This window comes from Arabidopsis thaliana, chromosome 5, assembly GCF_000001735.4.
Source record: "Arabidopsis thaliana chromosome 5, partial sequence".
NCBI classification, from domain to species: Eukaryota; Viridiplantae; Streptophyta; class Magnoliopsida; order Brassicales; family Brassicaceae; genus Arabidopsis; species Arabidopsis thaliana.
This window is the reverse complement of record NC_003076.8, coordinates 24,674,842-24,698,632: the sequence shown is the minus strand read 5'-3', so window position 1 is coordinate 24,698,632 and position 23,791 is coordinate 24,674,842. Positions and strand designations below refer to the sequence as shown.

At 35.5% G+C, this 23,791-nt stretch overlaps 6 protein-coding genes across 8 annotated transcripts; 4 read left to right on the top strand and 2 right to left on the bottom strand.

The window, feature by feature from the left end:
- The first annotated feature begins 7,445 nt into the window (after positions 1-7,445).
- Positions 7,446-9,564, top strand: MYB28 (myb domain protein 28). 2 transcript variants are annotated; one of them, NM_125535.4, is made up of 3 exons: positions 7,446-7,970; positions 8,051-8,180; positions 8,321-9,564. In NM_125535.4, exons 1-3 carry the CDS (start codon positions 7,838-7,840, stop codon positions 9,156-9,158), a joined length of 1,101 nt encoding a protein of 366 aa, NP_200950.1. In that variant the 5' UTR covers positions 7,446-7,837; the 3' UTR covers positions 9,159-9,564. The 2 variants fall into 2 exon arrangements, with proteins under 2 accessions (NP_200950.1, NP_851241.1); NM_180910.2 differs by having other exon boundaries at positions 7,538-8,180; positions 8,321-9,489.
- Positions 9,565-11,266: 1,702 nt separating this feature from the next.
- On the top strand, positions 11,267-12,023 carry AT5G61412 (uncharacterized protein). The gene has a single exon (NM_001345473.1). The coding sequence runs from the start codon at positions 11,639-11,641 to the stop codon at positions 11,870-11,872; it is 234 nt and encodes a 77-aa protein (NP_001318856.1). The 5' UTR covers positions 11,267-11,638; the 3' UTR covers positions 11,873-12,023.
- Positions 12,024-12,415: 392 nt separating this feature from the next.
- RPE (D-ribulose-5-phosphate-3-epimerase) lies at positions 12,416-15,027 on the top strand. 2 transcript variants are annotated; one of them, NM_180909.3, is made up of 10 exons: positions 12,416-12,906; positions 13,190-13,304; positions 13,380-13,520; positions 13,614-13,727; positions 13,815-13,893; positions 13,983-14,092; positions 14,168-14,224; positions 14,336-14,405; positions 14,499-14,588; positions 14,775-15,027. In NM_180909.3, the coding sequence occupies exons 1-9, from the start codon at positions 12,797-12,799 to the stop codon at positions 14,546-14,548; spliced, it is 846 nt and encodes a 281-aa protein (NP_851240.1). In that variant the 5' UTR covers positions 12,416-12,796; the 3' UTR covers positions 14,549-14,588; positions 14,775-15,027. The 2 variants fall into 2 exon arrangements, with proteins under 2 accessions (NP_851240.1, NP_200949.1); NM_125534.4 differs by having other exon boundaries at positions 12,524-12,906; positions 14,781-15,027.
- A 91-nt stretch (positions 15,028-15,118) lies between these two features.
- AT5G61400 (Pentatricopeptide repeat (PPR) superfamily protein) lies at positions 15,119-17,083 on the bottom strand (the record flags this gene model as incomplete). The annotated part of the gene is made up of 1 exon (NM_125533.1): positions 15,119-17,083. One exon carries the CDS (start codon positions 17,081-17,083, stop codon positions 15,119-15,121), a length of 1,965 nt encoding a protein of 654 aa, NP_200948.1.
- A 471-nt stretch (positions 17,084-17,554) lies between these two features.
- On the top strand, positions 17,555-20,078 carry AT5G61390 (Polynucleotidyl transferase, ribonuclease H-like superfamily protein). The gene is made up of 6 exons (NM_125532.4): positions 17,555-18,073; positions 18,198-18,355; positions 18,533-18,579; positions 18,676-18,739; positions 18,863-19,524; positions 19,597-20,078. Exons 1-6 carry the CDS (start codon positions 17,776-17,778, stop codon positions 19,829-19,831), a joined length of 1,464 nt encoding a protein of 487 aa, NP_200947.3. The 5' UTR covers positions 17,555-17,775; the 3' UTR covers positions 19,832-20,078.
- Positions 20,079-20,082: 4 nt separating this feature from the next.
- TOC1 (CCT motif -containing response regulator protein) lies at positions 20,083-23,670 on the bottom strand. The gene is made up of 6 exons (NM_125531.4): positions 22,961-23,670; positions 22,482-22,643; positions 22,212-22,345; positions 21,894-22,061; positions 21,656-21,809; positions 20,083-21,562 (listed from the first exon to the last, which is right to left on the bottom strand). The coding sequence occupies exons 1-6, from the start codon at positions 23,091-23,093 to the stop codon at positions 20,457-20,459; spliced, it is 1,857 nt and encodes a 618-aa protein (NP_200946.1). The 5' UTR covers positions 23,094-23,670; the 3' UTR covers positions 20,083-20,456.
- Positions 23,671-23,791: the final 121 nt, after the last annotated feature.

Below are 23,791 nucleotides of genomic sequence, written 5' to 3'. Positions count from 1 at the left end.
ACTACAAATTACATGAACTATTTCCATTTATGATTTTAATAAATTGATTGCGAAAAAGATTTCTCTTGGACCTATATAGTTAATTAGTTATGGGTCTAGTGGGCCGGGTATTCTTAGGTTTTTTAAGGACTCTAGTTATTAACTTTTTTTTGCGAAAACTAGGAACTTTTTTTTAATGATTTTAATATTTCTGTGATTTCTTAAATTACTCACAATTATTCTAGATATGTTCTTCACTGTTTGTTTTGAGAACCGCACAAATGGGAAAAACTTGAACTGGAGTCAAATCGGTATATTGAACCAAAATACTAACAATATATCATCATTCATGAAGTGGGCATTAACTGCTATACATCGTATACACTATACAGCATGCAGCTAAGTTCGTCAAAATAATAAAAATAAGTGTAACGTAGAGAATAGGTACAGTAGAAGCCCAATATGGCCCAAAACTGGTACACTTGTTCTACACATTCAATCTTGCATGTACGTACAAACAACACTACTACCTACGTACACAATGCAAAAGACAAATAACACGGATATCCATCTTTTTATATAAAAAAAATGATAGTGAAAGATTTGCTGAGCTATTTAGGGGTTTGAGAGAGATTTAAGAATCAGAGAAATACGAAGGGATCGGATATCAATCTTTAGATAAAGGATACATTCTTGCTATAATTAACAATCACTTATCACATATCTCAGTATCAATTGAAATACATCTTCTACCATGCAAATGCAATCCAAATGCATAATCTTTCGCTTACGACTTGCAGATTAAAAACATCTTATACTGAAAATGCACCAAAAATACATCCTAAGAATGCCCAAACATATTGCTAATCACATGGTAACCTAAGAGACTTTAAGCACTCAAAATAAGAACATTAGGCTACATCAGATTTATTCTTAAAAGAATTTTTATTACAGAAATTTTGAACCAAATTTAATTGACAACTATTAAATAATTGTTGTGACGAATCCACGAAACATGAATCCATCCCTAAATGTAACTCGTAACATATTTGGTAAGGACTTGAACGACAATTCTTGTAACTTGTTGAACAAACCACATGTGAATACTTTATACTTTCCCTCAAATGTTATTAAACATGTCTGGTTTATGTATTTATAACATAAAATCAAACAAGAAGTATATCTAATTTTATCATATTACAATTAGCTACAAACAGAAGATTAGACCAAATAAAAACCATAAATAGAGTAGTACTTTATTAAAAGACATGATCGTCTGACATCTCCATATATATCTTTCTTTTGTACTTCGATCGATTTTTGGTTTGAGAGAGAAGATCCAATATAGACCACATGTCATCTTGTGATATCATGAACCAAAACCTACAAGTTAAAATTTCTTTTACGAAAAAAAATCGAAATCCCAAAAAAATTAATAGCTTTACCAAATATATATATATATATATATATATATATATATATATTCTTTTTAATGGCCTAAGGTAGAAAACCAAAATTGGTGATTAAAATTTATGTATTTAGTTTCTTAAAAACTTAATATACTATATTAAGAATAAAGAATTCCAAGAGTAGAGAACCACATAAACCTTACCCAAGAGAACCCACCTTCCATCATTTCGTTACTTTTCATTTTTTGTTTTTGTCTCAAAAGGAGCTCTTGATGGTGTGGTCTTTAGCCTAGCCATATTAACTAATTGTATAGATATATTAGTGGAATTCGTATTTCCGCATTTTGTATAAACCAAGAGGGGGTGAATATGTCCTTGCAAGGACCAATAGTTAGTATCATATTCATTTTGTGTCTAATTAACAATTGTAAAAATGTAGCATAAATCAAAATTGGACTAGCTAAACAAAACTGCTAAATATCGAATAAAACCAAATTTCTTCAATTATGTACCAATAGAAGCTGTCGTAATTGATTGATATCACAGCGTTCTATCAAATGCATGGTCCCTCTTTATTTTCTTGTTTTCTCCGCAGCGATTGCCAAATAGTTTCTTCAAGTCATAGTAATCACGAAAATGACAACTCTACAAAAGATAAGTTTTTATTACTGTTTAAAGAAAAATCAGTAGTAAACGTTTTTCCATTTGTTGTCGTGAAAAACGGTAAAGGAAAATTATTATTGTAAGATTTACATTCTGTGAAGAACACAAAATTTCCTTTCATGACGATGTATTTTTTGCTCCAAAAGAAAAGTATCACGTTGTATTTTAGTTAACATATCTATTTTCAAAAATAAGATAATTTTAATTCAACTGTTATAATGCTTCTTATTCTATGACTTTTCATTCTATCATTCTTCTCTTCTCAATTAATTTACAAATTGTATGGCTAAAGGTAATTCTTTTTTTTGTACTACCTGGAACCTAAAGTCTTTTTTTTTTTGTGTGTGCAAAAGAGTACTAAAACCTAAAGTCAAACAGTCTTGTGCACAGTTTAATTATTTTTTGAACATATATTTAATCGTAGAATGAAAGATTAATAGCCTGACTGGTTTAAACGTAGCGGATGCGGTTGCGGGAGTTTGCGAAAACGGGCGGTTGCGGTTTCAAGCGTTATCAAGCGTTTTGAACGACTGGTTGAGCGTTTGATAATGGATGCTTTTGCGGGAGTTTTATGACTGGTAAACCAGCGGGTGCGATAGTAATTAAATAAAAAATAACCAAAATAAATATAATATATTACTATTAAAAGAAATAAAAATATAATATATTAAGATAAATTGATAATATTAGAAAACTTGATTTTCTGACCAAATAAAAATACAATATATCATCTCGTCCGACCAAATGATTTCTAATCGAGAAAACAAATCGAAACATGTATTCAATCAAAAAACTAAAAAGAATACAAAATAAAATAAAAACAACGATGCTATGAAATAGTTAAAGAATTACACTAGCTAATGAATGAATAAAAGGTTAGATGATACTTATGTTTGATTCTTGATTTTGATTTTCATCGGATGCCATAATTGAGACAATAGGGTTATAATATATTGATTAAGGTTTTCTAATAAAAATAAGATATATAAAAGATTAGATTATTTTAATTATAATGATTAGAGTTTGGGTGAAAGCCACAATTATTTAATTTAATTAAAAAAAGTTTTCTTTTTAACCTAACCGCTACCGCCCGCAACCGCAAACGCTTGCGGGAAGGAGCTTTTGAAAACGGGCGATTTCGAGCGGCCCAAAGCGATGTCTAGCGGTTTTTATGATTGGTGTCAATCGCTAACAACCGCTACCAACCGCAAACGCTGCGTTTGCGGGTGGTAGAGGGAAAACCAATCAAGCGCTAAGTCATTTAAAATGTCCCACATCGATAAATGAGACATTTCTATTCTAATATGTAATGTTCATGGACAAATTTAGTTAATTTTGAATTGGAAGTGTATGGTTCTTTTGAACATTATTCTAATACAATATTAGAAATCATAGCCATAGAATGAGAAGAAGATATTCAAAAATAAAATAAAATAAAAATAAAAAATAAAAAAGTAGATCTAAGAAAAGATTCAGCTTAGTGCATGCGGAACCAGATAATGAACGGAGTGATGCCCCAAAGGCCAAAAAAGGGAGCTAATTAATGCGGTTGCGATTAATTTGCATAATATTTTGATGATGACACTTGACGGCTTAGATTATGTACAACGCAATCGGGTGTTGTGTTGCTGCTTTAAAATCTTATAGCAAACTGCTTGGAGGAAGATTTTTATGATGGTTCGTAATCGGAGGTAATCACCCGACTCAAAATACCCACACAAAAGAAATAACTTGATCGTTTTTTATTTTTACTTGTCCAACAAAAACAAATGAGAGCACTTACCCAAAAACAAAACACAAATGAGAGCAAGTGTAATAGAGTATATTCGTTGAAATAATGTTTTACTTAGCTATTAACAGAAACAATAATTAATTTATAATAATATTTTAGTAATAATAAATGATAGCCGTCAATTTCGTAATTATTATATTTAAAGCTACTTTCTACATAGGGTTATCATACTTTAGTCGATTTTTTAATCACTCTACACAATATGATTTGCCTATGTATTATGCATCAACTGTTGAATCTAAAGACCACTCGTGTTTGAAATTCTTTTCAGGTTTTACTAGTGGACGGGTAAATGCATGGTTCATTCTTGTTTTGATTTTTAATTATATCGTTTTCAACAGGAGTTTATAGCCTAGCTACTTCCTCTATATGCCAGATCTTTTGTCTTCTTATATGACAAAATAAACATTTCTATTTTCGGGTAAAAATAAAATAAAAGGTTTATTTGCTTAAAAGCATATAATTGATCCAATAAAATAATTTTTTTATTAAGAACATTGAAAATATTGTCATGTATATTTATATTGATTATTGAATAAACAAATGTACACGAAGAAAACGGTCATTGTTCTTTGGGCCGGAGACGGAATGGCGTCTTCCAAAAAAAACGATCATTGGTTATACTCGTGACTCGAAGTCCACATGTTGCGGCGTAATTAAGTATGAACTCTCTTTTTTTTGTTTGCCCTATTGAAGACAAATATGTTTGGACTTTAATATGAATCATCTGATTGTCAAAGCATTTTGGACCGAATGTGCTTCGACTAAGGCTTGGGAGATCGATATCCCGGTTCTTTGGTTTACACGAGTTCATGCATGCAGATAAAGTTGATACACAAATGTTTATGTATCAACAACACATAGATAAAAATTTGCCATCGACACGCATCGTAACAAGTAAATGTAAATGTATGACTGTCATCGTATTGTTTATATCATAATATTTTTCTAATAATTTATAGTTGAAAATACCAATTATTTGAAAGAAAATTGGAATTGAGAACACAACTGACAGCACAACTGAAATCAGTGATCTCCCGTCGGGCCGTTAAATCCATTTCAAAATAAAAAGTAGACAAATATTCATTTCTTATTCATAAAGAAAATCATTATTTTTCAAATGTTAAAAGTAAAAGGGGGCAGTCTAAAAGAAAGACCTTTTAATTTTAATTTTTGGGGTGAGTGGATATTTCTCATGGTCCCAAATTCCCCAATTAAGAATCACTGAAGTTCTCTATCACCTCACAGATAAAATCATTTTATTATTCTGTTTTATTTTAATCTAATTGTGTAAGTGTATCCATTTTTTTTTATCAGATAAGAGTTTCCATAACTCAGAATTCTAATTAATGAGTCCTAATTCTACGTCCCGATTCAGAATCAGTAGTGCCTTTGGGAACGAAACTATAATAATTGGCGTGTAGAAGTGTTTAAGCATGATATAAAGTTAAACAAAAAGATGATTAACTACAAGAACATTAAAAAGAAAAAGAATTTAACCTCGTGTGATGTGGGGATTAATATAACAAAAAGTATATTCGCATATAATCGGAACAAAACAAGAGTGACAACAGTCAACAGGAAAGAATAAATAAATTGTCGAAAATGCTAGAGATCACATAACTGTGGTTTTGAGTGGATAAAGCAACCTGTCCAAGTATAAAATTTACGTCACTAGAAAAAAGTTAGGACACAAAATAAAATGTAGAGCAACTTGTTTTGCAAAATGATAGTGGAGAATAAGATAAAACCGCAACAAAAAAAGCTACAAAATCACGAAGAGTTAGAAGAATTGAAGCAATGTAAATGCTCGGAAGTGAGTCGTTGCGAAAATTTAGGTTTGTAAAATGAAGGATTATGGTGAGTTTTAGTTTGCAAAATAACTAAAATATTATGGGACCAAGGAAATAATCAAGAATAAGTGAAGATACACTATGGGACCGTTTAAGTAGGTTGACATATATAACTGACTGGAACCAGCGGATCTTAGGGATATAATCAATACTTATTGACTAAAATTTTCCCAAAAGAAAGAAGAATCAAATGATTACTCTATGTAGTAACCCAAACTGATCCTAACAAAATTGTAGAAATGCAGATGGTTTAAATATGTGGCGCTCTCATAAAACTCCTACTTCAGGTAATCTTTTTACACAGTTTGGAGCTATCGTAGCTCTTAACATTTTCACTCCAGCAATGACTAGAACCAACAGAACAATGAGAGATTGGCTTCTATCCATAGAAAGCTTCAACACGAAAACCGACCAAAACGAAATGTTAAACCCAAGCCTTCTTCAAGCATAGCTGTATCATATTCTATCTTCCTTGTAAGAGTTCCTTTTGTTAAAAACTAAATACTAAATCCGACTTAAAGAATAATAATCAAGAACTTCAAAATAGCAAAGTAAAATATACACACGCACAAATTGATAAGAGTTCACTTAGCTTGCAGTACGAGAACTAGGCAGGGGCAGACCTAGCTTAAGAGTGTAGGTGTGGCAGGTGTTTAATTATATAGAATTTACTTTGTGGCACTAACATATTTTTGTTTTATAATGCAAAATAAGATGTTAAATTTGATTAAATTTATATACAATACAAGTTTGTGTTCTATGTAAAATATTTTTCTAGATCAAACAAGGTCTAGTTTTAAACGATCCATGGGAGTATAAATTTTATCTTTTTCACTCTACCTTGAAAAATGCGCATGAGATAAAATCATAGGTACATATACATACGTGAAGAATAGCATCAGAAAATATTGTTCTAACTATTCCGATAACTAACAAAACCTTAGGAAACCTCATCAAGACTAGTTCGAATTAAATCATAAGGTTTAGGTTGAGAGAGTCAAAGAGGGAATGATATAAATAGAAGAATATTTTTTGTTTAAGAATGATTTTTAGACAATGGAAAGAAGAATATGTTAAGGTGGTATAGACGACGAGCAATAATACAACAGCCACAAAAGTGGCAAACAAAAAGGACCTACGCTGGAAAAAAAACACGTGATGTTACAATCACCCTTTCATTCTCAATGATGAACAATAATGTTTATTATTGATAAGAAAAACAATAATGTAAATTTATACTTTCTCGTTAACCAGATTTGTTTTTTCATTATGCGTTTGCAGTATAAAAATAGTAAAATACGTTTTAAGTATTAAACTGTTTGATAGTTTTTTTTTATATATATACCTAACAGAAACCAACTATTTAAACAATACAAAAATATCTGCAAAGATATATATATAATACAATCGAATTCTTAAAAGTTATATATATTTGCAAACGTCCCTTTAGTTATTCCCCTCCAACTCTCCATGTTGGATCAATCATTCAATTTTTTTTTAATAACCAAAAGTTAAATGTACAAATATGCAAGAACCTACAGGTACGTTTACGTGATATATAAATTAAAATATTGCATCTCGTACCGAAGCGCATTACCGTATTTAAAATACCTGAAAGTAGGAAAATATAGTACTATACAAACACCACTTTTCGGACATTATTTTCATAGAAAAGTTACGAATTATCCTTTTTAACTATTGATCTATTTAAATAATTTACTAACCATAACTATCTTGTTACGTTTTCACAAAAAAAAAAAAAAAAAAATCTCATTACGTACGTGTATATATATGGAATAGCTCATAACCTCACCACTACCACAGAAATCATGCCTCTTGGTTCTTTTCCATAAGCTTATAACATATATTTTTTTTAAAATCTACTCTGCGTTAAAAAAATGAAAACACGTAGCAGCAGTGTGGGTAAGATCAAAGGGTGTTTCTCGATCAGTTTCATATTCAGATGTATCAGAGTTCTCATTAACAGATCTGTTTCTTTTTCCTTATCTGATTAAACAATTTCCTTCAGAATTTTACTTTTTTGAACATATATAGTTTTTCTCTGTTCCTATATCTTGAGTTTTGTGAGAGGTTAATTATATGAAATTTTACGCATTATTGTTCATCTATATCGAAAAACAATGTCAAGAAAGCCATGTTGCGTCGGAGAAGGCTTGAAGAAAGGAGCATGGACCACCGAGGAGGACAAGAAACTCATCTCTTACATCCACGACCACGGCGAGGGAGGCTGGCGCGACATTCCCCAAAAAGCTGGTTTATACAAATCTATACATACACTCATTTTTGTACTTGTTGTAGAAAATTGTTCTGATAAACATATTGTGTCTGATTAGGGTTGAAACGGTGTGGAAAGAGTTGTAGACTGCGATGGACCAACTACCTTAAACCTGAGATCAAAAGAGGCGAGTTTAGTTCAGAGGAAGAGCAGATTATCATCATGCTTCATGCTTCTCGTGGCAACAAGTACGTTTCTATGTTTCTATGTGTGTGCGTGGACCCTCGAATGTGAAATGAATTTCATGAAAAAGTTTTCATATAATATTTATTATGTAGACATAATCATCATTTTAATCTTGGTCTCCGATCTATCTTATTTTCTTTAGGTGGTCGGTCATAGCGAGACATTTACCTAGAAGAACAGACAACGAGATCAAGAACTACTGGAACACGCATCTCAAAAAACGTTTGATGGAACAGGGTATTGATCCCGTGACTCACAAGCCACTGGCTTCTAGTTCCAACCCTACGGTCGATGAGAATTTGAATTCCCCAAATGCCTCTAGTTCCGACAAGCAATACTCCCGATCGAGCTCAATGCCTTTTCTGTCTCGTCCTCCTCCATCCAGTTGCAACATGGTTTCCAAGGTCTCCGAGCTTAGCAGCAATGATGGGACACCGATTCAAGGCAGTTCCTTGAGTTGCAAGAAACGTTTCAAGAAATCAAGTTCTACATCAAGGCTCTTGAACAAAGTTGCGGCTAAGGCCACTTCCATCAAAGATATATTGTCGGCTTCCATGGAAGGTAGCTTGAGTGCTACTACAATATCACATGCAAGCTTTTTTAATGGCTTCACTGAGCAGATTCGCAATGAAGAGGATAGTTCTAACACATCCCTGACAAATACTCTTGCTGAATTTGATCCCTTCTCCCCATCATCGTTGTACCCCGAACATGAGATCAATGCTACTTCTGATCTCAACATGGACCAAGATTACGATTTTTCACAATTTTTCGAAAAATTCGGAGGAGATAACCACAATGAGGAGAACAGTATGAATGATCTCCTTATGTCCGATGTTTCCCAAGAAGTCTCATCAACTAGCGTTGATGATCAAGACAATATGGTAGGAAACTTCGAGGGATGGTCAAATTATCTTCTTGACCATACCAATTTTATGTATGACACCGACTCAGACTCGCTTGAAAAGCATTTCATATGAGTCTTCATATCCAAACAGAAAGGTTTCAAACTATTCGACGACTTAAAATAATGGTTCTGTACCCAAGGTTAGTCGATTACTAACTCGCTCGAACGAGATATTGTGTATGTATTAATTAGTATTTGGGTTGTTTACTATATGTCCAAGGCGTGTTTATTACGATGTTAAACAAGGGTTAATCTTAACACTTAAGTTTCCCCAAGAATAAATAAAATAGGGTTTGAGTTAGGGTTTCTCTTACATTGAGAACCATGCATGTAACCTCGCGAATCAATTGGTAATTGATTTGTGCGGGCCACGATGTTTATACTAATATTTCTTTCTAAAGCTTGTTTTATTTATCTTATTTCGTAGTAGTACTTCCCATTATAATCATCAGTGCCCATAATAGTCATCAATTATGCTCTTTTTGGTTTTTATGCTCTTCTTTATATGATTAAACTCATTTATTGTTTACAACTTTACATGGCATCAAGTCATCAACGATTCAACGTAGTGGTATAGTGATACCTTTCGTTGGATTTGAACCGACCACAACATCTCTCTTTCCGATAAATCCAATTACTATTATTGTAGAATTTAATAAGAAATGTGTGAAAGTAATGAAAAATAAAAGAAAAACAAACAAAAAATGCTCAAACGAAAAAGACGTTGCAATAATAGTGTATTTGTGTGGTCAATAAACAATTTACATGAAAGCCAAAAGATCACGAGGTGAAACAGAAGTCTAATTGGATTTACAAATCTTGTCTAAACACAAAATCGAATCTTAATAATAATGTAATTATATTATAATATATAAAGTATTTATGTGCATATTATTTGAATTCGCTCTAGCAGTCAAAGAATTAGAAATAAATTATTCGATTTCTAATTTTCACTTTTTAAATGATTTTTAATTCTTTATTTCAATTTTTTCGAATGATATTGTATAATTTTATGTGGTTACCACACACAAAAAAACGTAATATATAGTGATATAGAAACATGATTTCATATATTAATACACTCATTGATTCCAAATAAAGAAAAAAACGATAAGAATTAAGATGTTTTAGAGTTTTTTTGTTTGACCAATAATTCTGATAAGAAGTCTTACTCACTTTTCATAAATGGCCTTTAGACCCACTCATCGCTCAAAAAAATTCAGAAAAAAAAATGAATTGTACAAATGCCCCTAAGATCTTACAAAGAGGCACAAAACAATGCAACTTATTACAAGACCAAATCATCGTGACTGCTCTCAACCCCAGTCATGCTATGTATCTCTTGCATCGATCGTCAAGAGCGTAATTGTGTTACTTCATATCAGAACTCCACCATCGTCCACGAATGGTTCGTTACTCAATATTGTTTGCAAATTTTGTTTTGGTTACTTTTGTTTGTATTACGCGAATGAAGATAAGACACAATTTAGGGTAAAGTATATAATTCAGAGTTACAATTAATCAACAATTTTATATATAGGTAAATTCAATCAAAACATATGTTGTTGATATGCAGTGTATTAATATGATCACTCGTTAGTATAGTATCTGAAATTCTCTTTCCAACTACTATACATTTGGAGTCGCTATATTTTAAAAAATATAAATAAAAAAAATTGAAAACTTAAAGCCAACACATTGTTTATCTGAAATTGTAGTGGAAAATAAAAGATGAAAACTTTGTTGGTCAAAAACTCCTTTTGGTATTATAGGTTTTTTTTTACATTAAGCACGTTTTTGCTATATATGGGAGCGCTTTATTTTTTTGTCGGCATGTGTGGAGATTTTAATCTAAAGTAATTTGATACTTTTCTTTTAATTTCACTGGTTGTCAACTTGCAAAAAAAGAGCCCAAGCCCACTCAAATTACGATAATCATATGGCAATATTATTAAGCCAAACCAATACTGTATATAATCCAATGTCTTCTTTTGTGACAAAGACACTTTATTTAATGATTAAACGAATACATTATATGCATCATCTAACAAAAAGTAAAAGTGCTGACATATCAAAAGACTAGATTCTTATTGCGAGCATTTCATGCTAATAGATCGGTCTTCTTCCGATGGAATCCACTACAATCCATAAAATGTTAATCATTGGAGTTCTGTAAACAGAGGATAAGCCACACAAAAAAAACTATATAGATCTGCATATAAATAATTAGGCCTCATGCTAATGGGCTTTACTTAAAATAAAGCCTAAAATAGTATTGTGACGAATATGGAGAGACGTTTTGGATTCTCATTCAAATTTCAACCCATTAATGGCTAATCACTTTGTAAATGTAAGATTGTACTACTTATATCTTTTACGAGGTGATTTGAATCAATTAAGTAATGCAGAGATTACGATATAATTTTGGGAAGCACAACTTTTGACCAACACTCCGAATCGGGTCTCTTTCTCTATAAATAGCCATTTCCTAAACACACAATTTTCATACTCTCTCAAACCTCCAAAATTCTTGATCAATATCAGATAAGAAGAATGAGTGGAAAACGCAGCAATGTCGGTGGAGGAAAGAGCGGTGGCGCTGGAGGTAAGAGTGGTGGTGGCGGACAAAGCAGTGGCGGAGGAAAAAGCGGCGGCGGAGGAGCAGGAGCAGGTAATATGGTAGCACCAGGGACAAATGGGGGTGCTTACATCTCAAGAGGTGGATTCGAGAGTAACCCTCAAGGTTACTTTAGTAACTTGCATGGCAGTGGACAAAGCAAGAAGTGACTTGAGTGTTGTTGTTATACTACAACCATGAGCCATCTTCTTTGATCTATTCTCTATTTAATAAAATGCTATGAAGTACAAACAAGTATTGAATAAATGAGATTTTTATTTTTATGAGGTGTTTGTTGCTTTGTGCTTAACCCACTCTTCTTATTTCTTAATCAATCTCGTTAGTCCTCGTGAACTATGTGCCTAATCCTATGGATCATGGGCCTTCTTTTTTCAGTATGGCCCCATGATATAAAAGCATCATGTAAATAGATTACGAAATCTATCAAATGGGACTAAATTTGGTATTCTGTTTTTTTCTATAAAATGACCTAAAACATTTTTTGTATATATAATTGGTTGACAAAATTATAAAATTTAAAACGATGAGTTTTTCATGTTAATTAAAATTTTCTATCAATTGTTTTAGTCATACATCTCAAATTGAATCTTGATTTTAGTATATACATTCCTATTATTTTTTATTTATCAAATATTTTGTAAAAATTATAAATGACCTAAAATTTTTTTTTTTATTAATTAACTTTTTATTTAAACGACAATTTATTTAGAAATTATATGTTTTGTATCACTAGTAAAAATAGATTTATTATTTTGCAAAATTAGCATATTCCCACAAATGTACAAGACCCGTCATCAAAAGAGAGCCAACCGTTTGAGATAGCGATAAGCCGCTGCATTGGATCATCCGAACAAGGAAGACGTTACCCACGAGACCGTAATCACACGTGGCGGATTCTCAGATATTCTCTCTTTTTCTTCTTTACCCGGAAAAATAAAGTTTCTGTTCTTCTTTTTTCTTCTCTGGGTTTGAGAATTGGTGTAAGAGAAACGATTGAGGTTTTCTCTTATTATCTAAACCCACCAAGTCTTTCAGGATTTTAGCCAGAGAAGCTTGAGTCTTTGATTAGGGACATGTCAACCTCCGCCGCTTCCTTGTGTTGTTCATCAACCCAGGTCAATGGGTTTGGTCTTAGGCCTGAAAGGTCGCTTCTTTACCAACCCACTTCCTTTTCTTTCTCCAGGTAACTCAATAACCATGATTTTGTTCTAGTTGCTACGATTGCTCAGGGATAGGTTTGTTTGGCATCCTTAAATTGAAATTATGTGGTTATTGAAGATTACTTGAATCGTTATATAAATGAAGTATCTTTCATGTCTTTGTGGATATTGCTTATTGTTAAGTCTCTGCAGTAATATAGATGTTGCTCAGGGAGAGCTTATGCTTATGATTTGTCACTTGATAAAGATTCAATCTGCATTAACGGTTATCTTTAAGTTACACTTTGGTATGTGAACTTTTTGCAGAAGGAGAACTCATGGAATTGTCAAGGCCTCATCTCGGGTTGATAGGTTTTCGAAAAGTGATATCATTGTTTCTCCCTCTATTCTCTCGGCTAATTTCGCCAAATTAGGCGAGCAGGTAGGTTTTTGTTGCTCTCCTCTTTGGTTTCTTGTGTGTTTGTTTCTCCATTTCACTATTTCCGGCTTCTTTCAGGTAAAAGCAGTGGAGTTGGCAGGTTGTGATTGGATTCATGTTGATGTCATGGACGGTCGTTTTGTTCCCAACATTACTATCGGACCTCTCGTGGTTGATGCTTTGCGCCCTGTGACAGATCTTCCTTTGGATGTTCATCTGGTAAAGACTAGCTTCTTTTCTTATCTTTTTCTATATATGGTTTCTTGATGTTTGAAGTCACATTTCTAGTTAATAAAGATTCTCTAAAATCAGATGATAGTGGAACCCGAGCAGAGAGTACCGGATTTCATCAAAGCAGGTGCAGATATTGTCAGTGTACATTGTGAACAGCAATCCACCATCCATTTGCATCGTACCGTCAATCAAGTACTGATATTTTCATGCTTCCACTTTTTAAAATTTCCTTCTGGTGGAGTATATAATCTTACCTTGTGCTGCTACAATGGTGTTTAGATAAAAAGCTTAGGGGCTAAAGCTGGAGTTGTTCTAAACCCTGGAACCCCATTGAGTGCAATAGAATATGTCTTGGATAGTGAGTTTTTTTTCCTTAACATTGCTCTGTCATTGGCAAGAGATGATTAAGATTGTTCTCATTGGAATATCGATTGTTTCTGATATCAGTGGTGGATCTGGTCTTGATCATGTCGGTCAACCCTGGTTTTGGTGGACAGAGCTTTATTGAAAGCCAAGTAAAGAAAATCTCGGACTTGAGGAAAATGTGTGCAGAGAAGGTATCAATCGAGTAACTTTTCTCTCCGAGTGAAAGCCTCTTCTCTTCTCAAAACATTGTATTGTTTTTTCTTTAGGGAGTAAACCCATGGATTGAAGTTGATGGTGGTGTCACTCCAGCGAATGCGTACAAGGTAAAGCTCAGATACTCTTCCTAGTTTCTATCTTCAACTCACATTTTACTGCTGTAGATATTTCTGTGCCTTAGAGATCTCGCGATATTAAATCTTTTGTGAGTGTAATAGGTTATTGAGGCTGGAGCAAATGCTCTAGTGGCTGGATCAGCTGTATTTGGAGCTAAGGACTACGCAGAAGGTATAGAGATAAATCCGATGTTTCGTTTACTTTCTGAGCTTAGCCAGTAGGAAAATATAACGTTGCTCTGTTTGTTTGTTGAAAAATCTGCAGCTATAAAAGGAATTAAGGCCAGCAAACGACCAGCAGCTGTAGCTGTGTAATGTGAAGCAACAGCAAGCGAAAAGACTCTGTTAAACTTAGGTTAATGACTTCGCCATTTCTAAATACTCATGGTTGTATCTATATACTCTGCTTGCAGTACACAAACTTGGATCTTGAAAACGAAAATTCACATATTTGACCTGTTTCTTTCTTTTTTTGATGAGCAAATCCTGTTTCTGGGATTTATCTGTGGTTTGATCTGACTTGTAGTAACTTTTATTTCAGGAACAGTTAAAAAGTGAATGACGATCACCAGAAGTCCCAGATGTTGTCGTTGTGTCTCCATTCGCCATAACATTCACAAGAATCAAACTCAATATCTTCAAAGTAGGCTCCTCTATACTATTCTGTACCATTGTCTTGTAAATTGAGGATATGCAGATTCCATACATTTTGCAATGAAACACTGTGATAAGAAATATGTTGTTACATATGTGTTTTTGACTTATAATAAAGCATTTCATTTGTCTTGCGACTCTTGCCCAAAAACCCAGAGATAATCACTTTGCTCTATCTCCTGTAAAAGTTTTATCCTTATATACAACGAAGAGCCGATTAACAAAGATTGACTAACAGGAATTGCTGACAGTTTTCAAACGACTTGAATTGGTCAAAAAACAAGCTGATTTTACATATCCATTCGCTTGGTAAAACCTGGCTAGCAATTGATTCACCAAAAGGTTTGGCAATATCCCAGTTTTGATCATGTCACACTGCAACATCATTGTATCAGTAATACGCTTTTCTTGGAGGTGGCCCTTTAACATTGAAACGTAACTGCATATGTCAGGGGTTATCCCGCAGGATCTCATGTCTGAGAAGAATCTGCTAGCTCTAAGAATGTAGCCGTTCTGACACAACCCTTCAATCAAGCATGTAAACCCCACATGATTCCAACAGCTCCTCTGTTGATTGTTTTCTTGATAAAAATCGATGGCAACAGAGAGTCGTCCTTCTTTCCAGAATCCATCTACTAGGCAAGCGAACGTGTGATCATTGGGGTGGATTCCTGCCTCTAGCATGTCACTATACAGCCTGAGTGCTTCTTTCATGTTGGCCTCCTTGAAATGTGCATCAATCAAAGCTGTGTAGGTCACAACATCAGGAACTATACCTTTGATGGTCATCTCGAAGTACAAGCCCATTGCAGCTTTTATGTCTCTCACATTGCAGTAACCATCGATCAAAGTAGAAAAGGTTATGATGTTGGGTTCTACACCACTTGCTGTCATCTCAGAGCACAAATCCAGAGCTTGCTCCATATTGTATTCTTTACAATACCCATGAATCAGCGAGTTGTAAGTCGCAGAGCTCGGAAAAATTCTCTCATTCTTCATCTTCTGAAATAATCGATTTGCTTCTGCTACCTGATCTTCAATACATAGCCCGTTGATAAGTATAGTGTAAGTGAATACATCAGGCGAAAGATTCAAACTTTCCATCTCAGAAAGTAATCCCACTGCTTCCAACATGTTCCCTGATTTGCAATGTCCATGAATTAAACAGTTATAAACATATAAATTAGGATCAACCCCAAACTTCACCATATGCACGAAAAGGCTCCTCGCAGTTACCAATTCGCGAGCTTTGCAAAATCCATCGACCAATGTACCGAAAACAACAACATTTGGCAGCAATTCAGCAACAAGAATCTCCTTATACAATCCGTAAGCTTGTCTCACGTTACCGGTCTTGCAGTAACCATCAATCATTGCACTGTAAGTATACAAGTTTGGAAGAACACCATGTTTCTTCATCAACTCGAACATTTTCTCCGCTTCCTCCATCTTATTATCCCTACAGAGATCAAGGATATATATGGTATAGATATAAACATTCGGCTTGATCCCTAACGACGTCATTTCATCAAGAAGTTTCTCTTTCTTGGAGTAAAGACCTTGCTTGAAACAGCATTGAAACAAAACAAAGTAAATGTGGACATCAGGGACCAACCCACGAGAGATCATAAGTTGGTAATCAACCCAAACTGAATCAAACCGTCTCCTTCTAACCAAGCCATTCAAAATCGAAAGACAAGCTTTTGAATCCGGTGAACATTTCATCTCTCGACTCACCCAAAGAGCTTCTTCAAACAAACCCATCTCCAGAAACTCCATAATCAATAGACTAAACACTCCGATACTGAATTTTGGACTCTGAATATCTTCCAGAGCATTGAAAAGTCTATGAGACATGTTACTCGGCTCACTGTGGCGTTTCAGACGTTCTATGAGGCTTTTTATCAAACATCTGGCGAGCGTATACTTGTGAGCTCCGGTTAAAACATGAATCACTGCCGAAAAAGATTGAAGATCGTTTGACTTGGAGACTCGAGATCTCGAAGACGTTTCGAACAGCTTGAACGCTTCTTCCGCTGATCTGCATTTCAGTATTGCTTCAGCCAGACTCGAAGAAGAGAAAGAAGATGCCGAATTTGACAGAGAAGGAGATTGAGATAAGAATCTAAAGTTGAAAAATTGAAACTTGAACAAGTAAACTGATGTTCTATGTTGGGGAAGCAGAAGCTTCAACATCTGGAGAGGAGATTGTACGAATCTACTGGTCAAAACTGAAAACTACGTTACTCTTCTTCGTGTAAATGGTACAGTACTCTCATTGGTTTATTATTCCGGTTAATATTGGTTTATTAGATAATTCTTATAACCAAAATTAATCTTCGTAATCTATGTTCGTTATAGATGTTAATGATGTTAATGATATAGACTACAGAAGTAATTTGAAGCCACATGAGGAGGTTAAAACAGAGTGAAAATAAGTAATTTGGTGCATTTTGGTATGTAAGAAAAGTAGCCAAAATTGTTAAACTCAGTCAATAAGTCAAGGGACTTTGATTACAGACGAAGGAAGTAGCATCTAATCTAAGGGGCGATCCGGCGATGCACTAAAAAGTAAAAACAACACAATGTACTTAGTTCTGTACTTATGTTATAAAATTTGATTGTTTGACCAGTAATATATTTTCCCTTGATTTGAGAGAAAGAATCTTTTTTACATGTAAAACGAATCTAAACCAAAACAATAATATAGAAATTCCTGAGGAAACCGACTGAGAAAGAGAAGCCAAATTTAGAAGATGGCCTTTTCCTAGCAAATTGGGCAAAGGAAACCCACCTTACCAAGTTATCTTCATACTTCATATAAATCTCTGCTCATTTTCGATAAAAAGTTGAATCCTTTTCACATTTTCCGCTCAATTCGATCTTACATGTTAACAATGGTTGGTCTAACTCCAGCTGAGGATCGTTCAGAGATTGCCTTTTTCGACGTCGAGACGACAATTCCGTTCCGAGTTGGTCAGGGGTACGCGATTCTGGAGTTTGGATCGATTCTGGTTTGCCCCAAGAAGCTTGTGGAGCTGAAAAACTACTCTGTTCTGGTTCGTCCTGCTAATCTCAACCTCATCACGCCTCGGTCCGTGAAGTGCAACGGCATCAAACGCGAAGACGTCGAATCAGCTCTTACCTTTGCAGATATCGCCGACACCGTCTACGATATTCTCCATGGTAAGATACAGAAGAAACTCTCTTCTTTTCAAGAATTTTGGGACACAATTCGAGCTCAAAGTTGTTAACTTTGGAGCCTGTTTTGTTCAAGTGTGTTGATGTTGTGGTTTAATGGTTATTGTAGGAAGGATATGGGCAGGTCATAACATATTGAAGTTCGATTGTCCAAGGATAAGAGAAGCATTTGCTGAGATTGGACGAGATCCACCAGAGCCAAAGGGCACCATTGACTCCTTGGCTTTGCTTACTCAAAGGTTTGGGAGAAGAGCTGGTGATATGAAGGTAACAATTTTGCTCTCTGGTCCTGACTTGTTTATTGTTTTGAGATGGTTTCTTCTCGTATACTCAAAGAGTCATGATTGATATTCATCTGTGTATTTTGAATTTGCTTGATGGAATTCGAATTTGGCGGTTTTGATGGTTCCTTATTCTGTTTTCCTGTGGCCTTTGTTTGAACAGATGGCGACTTTGGCTACATACTTTGGACTTGGAAACCAGACGCATAGGTAATTTATATATGTGAGTTTTTTTGCATTACGGTGTTTTAATAGGCCGGTTGAGTTCTAATGCTTTGTACACTATGTTTATTTCTATCTCTTAAGGAGTCTGGACGATGTAAGGATGAACTTCGAGGTTCTCAAGTATTGTGCCACTGTTTTGTTCTTGGTATGCTCTCTTTACTTCTTCGAGATGGATTATCGTGTGTTGTGTGTACCTGTCGCTCTGTAGAATAGATTTTAGTGATGTAACTATGAGGAGCTAATTCAGAAACATGCCATTTTTCAACAGGAGTCAAGTCTTCCAGATGAACTTATAGAGAACTCGGTTACTACTACTACTCCTGAAACTAGTTCAAGAAGGCGTAGGACTATAAAAAAATCTCCTCTGCAATCTCCCACTGATCAGCAGACAGGAGAGAACATGACAACTATACCTATTTTATCATTTGTTTCATCCGCAGAAGCTCAAACGGATCCATTTGATATGAGCACTTTGAGGAACGAAATAGCCCCTGAAGTTCTTCAATCAGATGTTCCCATGGAAGAAGAACAAAATCAGCAGTCTGAGACTGTTGCCTCTGAAGGTACCGGTGACCAGGAAGGATTCATGGAGCTAGATAAAATATCTGTTTCAAGTATCAGAGCAACTCATGTCCCGCTATATGACGGGAGCCAAACAATGAAGCTGCAACTCTTCCTTGGGGACAGACCCCTTCAGCTCCATTGTCCTCGTCTGAAAGTACGGTTTGGAATCAATGGGAAATTTATGGATAAAGCTGGAAGACGGAGGTTGAACTTTGTAATTGATCTGTATCCAAGTCTCTGCAACGTACTTCAAGAATGCGACAGTGCTGCACAGACAATATCTGTTGATTCAGGCAGTGGTTCTGACTGGAACCCTCTAGTCATTCCAATGAAAGGATTTCTGAACTGTCCCACTGCAAGGATACAGTATGTTTTCCTATATATCTCCTTTACTTATTTCATTTGCTTTTTTTCCTGATTATTTCTTTGTATGTGCAGTATACCCACAGAGTTAAATGGAGATATAGATCGGTACGCAGCTGAGATACACCAGAAAGAGTTCTCTGGAGCTACTGCTACTCAGAAACTCATTTCTAGCAACCCCAAGGCTGAAGAGATTGAGTCTTTGTTGAATCCGAGAACTGTTCTTGACGCTTTCTTGTCTCTGGAGCCATATGATTATCAGCAGAGAGCCGGAATCCGTCTAGTTGCTAGAAAGCTTGTTATACATTAGTGGACCTTACTCAATAGCACCACAGAGAATTAAAGAAATCAGAGTTTAGTGGACTGTAGAGATTTATTTATGTAGTCATGAAAGAAACACAGAACTGTTGTTCCTGACAGTAGATATACAGCTGATTATGTTCTTAGTTTCAGATAACTTAAATCCAAATTTAGATTTTCATATGCTTCTTGTCTGTGACACAATTGCATTTGTATTGTGTTTTTCCGAGGAAAGACAGAAGCTTTAGTGGTGGAAGACATGGAGCGATTATATATAATTATATATGTAAACACAGGTGAGAGAGCGAGGGAAAAACAAGATTCAAGTAAATGATACTGGAAGGAGAAGAAAGGTTAATACATCTGAGTACTTACTGAGAGAATGTGAGTGAACATGATAAAATACATTATATGTTTATCAACGAACTAAGCTAAACCCAATGAGAGCTTTTCAATGCTCTGTCAAAAAGTTGAGCCGCAAGAGCCAACATTGCCTTAGAGACAACTCGATATTCGATGTTTTTTTGGCTGTAGCAGTATCATCTTTTTCGTGTCAGTCGATCAACATCTTCTGTTGTTTGATAAGATGCAAGCAAATACGTATAACACAACGGTTTTCAGTTCTTGGTGTATCTTCAAGTTCCCAAAGCATCATCCTGAGGAGATGAATCCCGGTTCTCCTCTTCTTCTTCTTCTTCCTCCTCTTCCTCGTCATCATAGTCAGCAGAGTCAGGCTGTCCATTTAAATCAACATTCACGCCGTTCATCTTCCTAACAAACTGACCCTTAACGCGGGGTCTCCTCTCAGCAAGGCGTTTCCTATTCACATACCTAATCTTCTTATCAAAACAACGTTGGTTCCTTTTACGTCTGAATTTCAGCAGAGCTTCCTCTCTTCTGTCAAGTTTATTTACCCTCACCTCATTAGAAGGCGGATTTCCTGCCGGTGACCAAGAATGATGAACCATAGACATCTGACCATTCTGTAAAGACATCTGACTATGCTGCAAAGATGTGTTCATTGGGTGGTGGTAGTAAGGATATCCCGTCATTCCATTCGGATGATTTGGTTGGCAATGAGGAATTTGATGACCATATTGAGGCATCATGGCTGCTGATTGCATCATAACTTGGTTCATGACCCCATGCATATAGTAAGGATAGGCATTTGGTGCAGAGAAACCCGATCCATCAACTTGAGACGAATCTTTACTTCTGTTCATAGCAACTTGGGGAATATTCATATTGCCCTCTTGGTAGTTCCTACCATGAGATTCCATTGATGTGGGAAGCGTGCGTGACCGCTCAAGGGAATGTGGATAGCTGGCGCCATTCTGCAAGGTCTCTCCTTGAGAATGGTATTGCTCGGTCCCTCTACTTCTGTGTGCTTGTTTGGTGTTGTTGATCCCTTCACTAGCCACCACTTGAAACTTTTCCGCCGCACCCCGATGAAGATGATGTGAGCCATTTCCATTGACAAGAGGAGGATCCTGACCGTTAGTTCTAAGGACAGTAGATTTTGGTGTTGCTCTGCGTGCTTGTTTGGTGTTGTTGATCCCTTCACTAGCCACCACTTGAAACTTCTCCGCCAAACCCCGATGAAGATGAAGTGAGCCATTTCCATCGACAAGAGGAGGATCCTGACCGTTAGTTCTAAGGACAGTAGATTTGACATATGTAAAGAAAGCAGAGGACTCTCCGATCTTCAATCTACTTTTCTTCGGTGCTGAAGAAAATTGCGCTGCAAAACCCCTACTATATTAGAATTCACTAAAACAAAGGTTCTTTTAGAGACTAGCTATTAGAAAGTGAGACATCAAAGAGAAACAATCACCTGGATTACTATTTCTTTTCATTGGCTCATGGTGAGACCCAGCAAGATGATCCAATGGAGGCTCTATAGCAGTAACAGCAAGAGAAGAAGTGGCTGTTCCATCAGCACCAAGACCACCATCACGAGCATGAACAGGAGCAGTAGCAACAGACCACTACCAGCAAAAGCATGAGCGCAAGCTAAAAAATCAGTTCTTCTCCATTTTCAGAGGGCTTTAAACTGTCAAATACTTTCTCACCTCATTTTCCTGGTGACTTAAATTTCCTCTCTGTGGGTTGGTGGACCTAAGACTTCTATCATCTGTGTCGTCAGAGAACAGGTTGGTACTATTTGTGTTTGGATCACTTTGATCAGATCCCACAAGATCAAAATCATAGCTCAACATATTCTTCTCAGCAAGTCCTAGCTGCCAAAACAAATATATGAAATCAATAGCATTAACTTCATGCATCAAGGTCTTTTATTTCAGAAGACGACAGATTGAGAGATATGGCTATCAAGTATTGCTCAAAAACAGTAAGATAAATAGAGAGAACTTGAGACAAGCAAAACAAACCATGCGTCTTCTTCTCCACATGTGTGTCCACAAGTTCAGAAGCTCGTTGGTGCGAAGAGGCTTCACAAGGTAGTCAGCTGCACCTAGCTTCAAGCACTTTACAACGACAGGGACTTCGTCTTGCCTCGACATCACTTAAATTGAGAATATTATAAGATTAGTCAGTATAAAGCTAATGATCATGCTGTCAAAAGCACTTTGATAAGCAGAGAAGATACAACTTCACGAATAGATAATAAAACGAGAAGAGCAACAAAGAACACAGCTTACTTATCACAGGGATTCTGCGAAGATCTTTGTCTCGTGTGATGTACCTCAGCATCTTCATACCCTTAGCCATTGGGAGATCAATTTCCGCCAGTATTATATCGATATCAGGTCCCTCTGCATTAAGTGCATCAATCACCTGCCTTGCTGATTTCACTGCAGTCACTGCATTCCAAAAAGAATAAAAACAATTCATCCAATATATCATCATTGAGTCTTGAACAACAAACAGTTGAGCATAGTGTAAAAATAGAAAGCAATACACACTAGAGATGCATTCAAAAACTATCAATAAGGTACTAAAATCAACAAAGGTTAAAAATGTCATCTTGATCACATCTGACCATACTGACTCAAAAAGCCAGACGACAAGAACCTATAAGAGATCTGCAATCTAAAGTAGTAATCCCAACTTAGCAAAAAATAACAAAGTAAAAAGAGAAACTTTGGGAACAAGACAAGGACAAACCTATAAATCATACCTTGATAAGAACACTCTGAAAGGAGAGTAAAAACCTCTCCCAAACTCGTGGAATCATTGTCACAAAGCAAAATCCTGACTCTGCTTCTATCAATAAACCCATCTCCTCCTTTACACTCACCGTTCAAATCCATGATCAGATTAACAACTAAACCCACACAAAAAAAATATCTAATCACAGAACCTAAGAAAAAAAAGGATTATACAAAAGTAGAAGAAGTAAAGCCGACAATAGTAAGTGCTATGATACTTCCATGGCCAAATCAGAACTAGGGTTTTTCGGTACAGTGTCCCTACAAAGTCGCCTAATTTATCCCCTTAACAAAGTCAAGTAATCTCACAACCAAACAAAAACTACTCTTTTAATCCCCCAACCTAATCCTTTATCCATAAGAACAAACAAAAAGATAAATCTAAGAACAAAGAGCTGAAATAGGAAATTCTTTTTTCTCTATATCGAATCATGAATCAACAAAAAAGCTCAACAAAAGTCACCGGAGATCCGGCGTAACGCCGGCGGTGAGATGAGGAGGAGAGAGAGAGAAGGTGAATTTCCGACAAGAAGAGTGAGAAGAGAAAGAAGACTCATTGTTTTGTTTTGTCAATCAATGGTCAAATTATGAGACGCGAAAAAGAGAGAGAGAGATGGTAAATCAGAGACCGTTGAAAGAGGATAGAATTGGACGGTGGAGATTAAGTCTTTTTCTTACGCGTTGTTGTGTAGCTTAATGGTGGGACTTGGGATATTTTAGGCCAAGGAGATGACGTGGACAATAAAAAGTGCAGGCCATAAAAAAAAAGGTTGTGTTGGATAGTTTGGTTGAGATAGAGA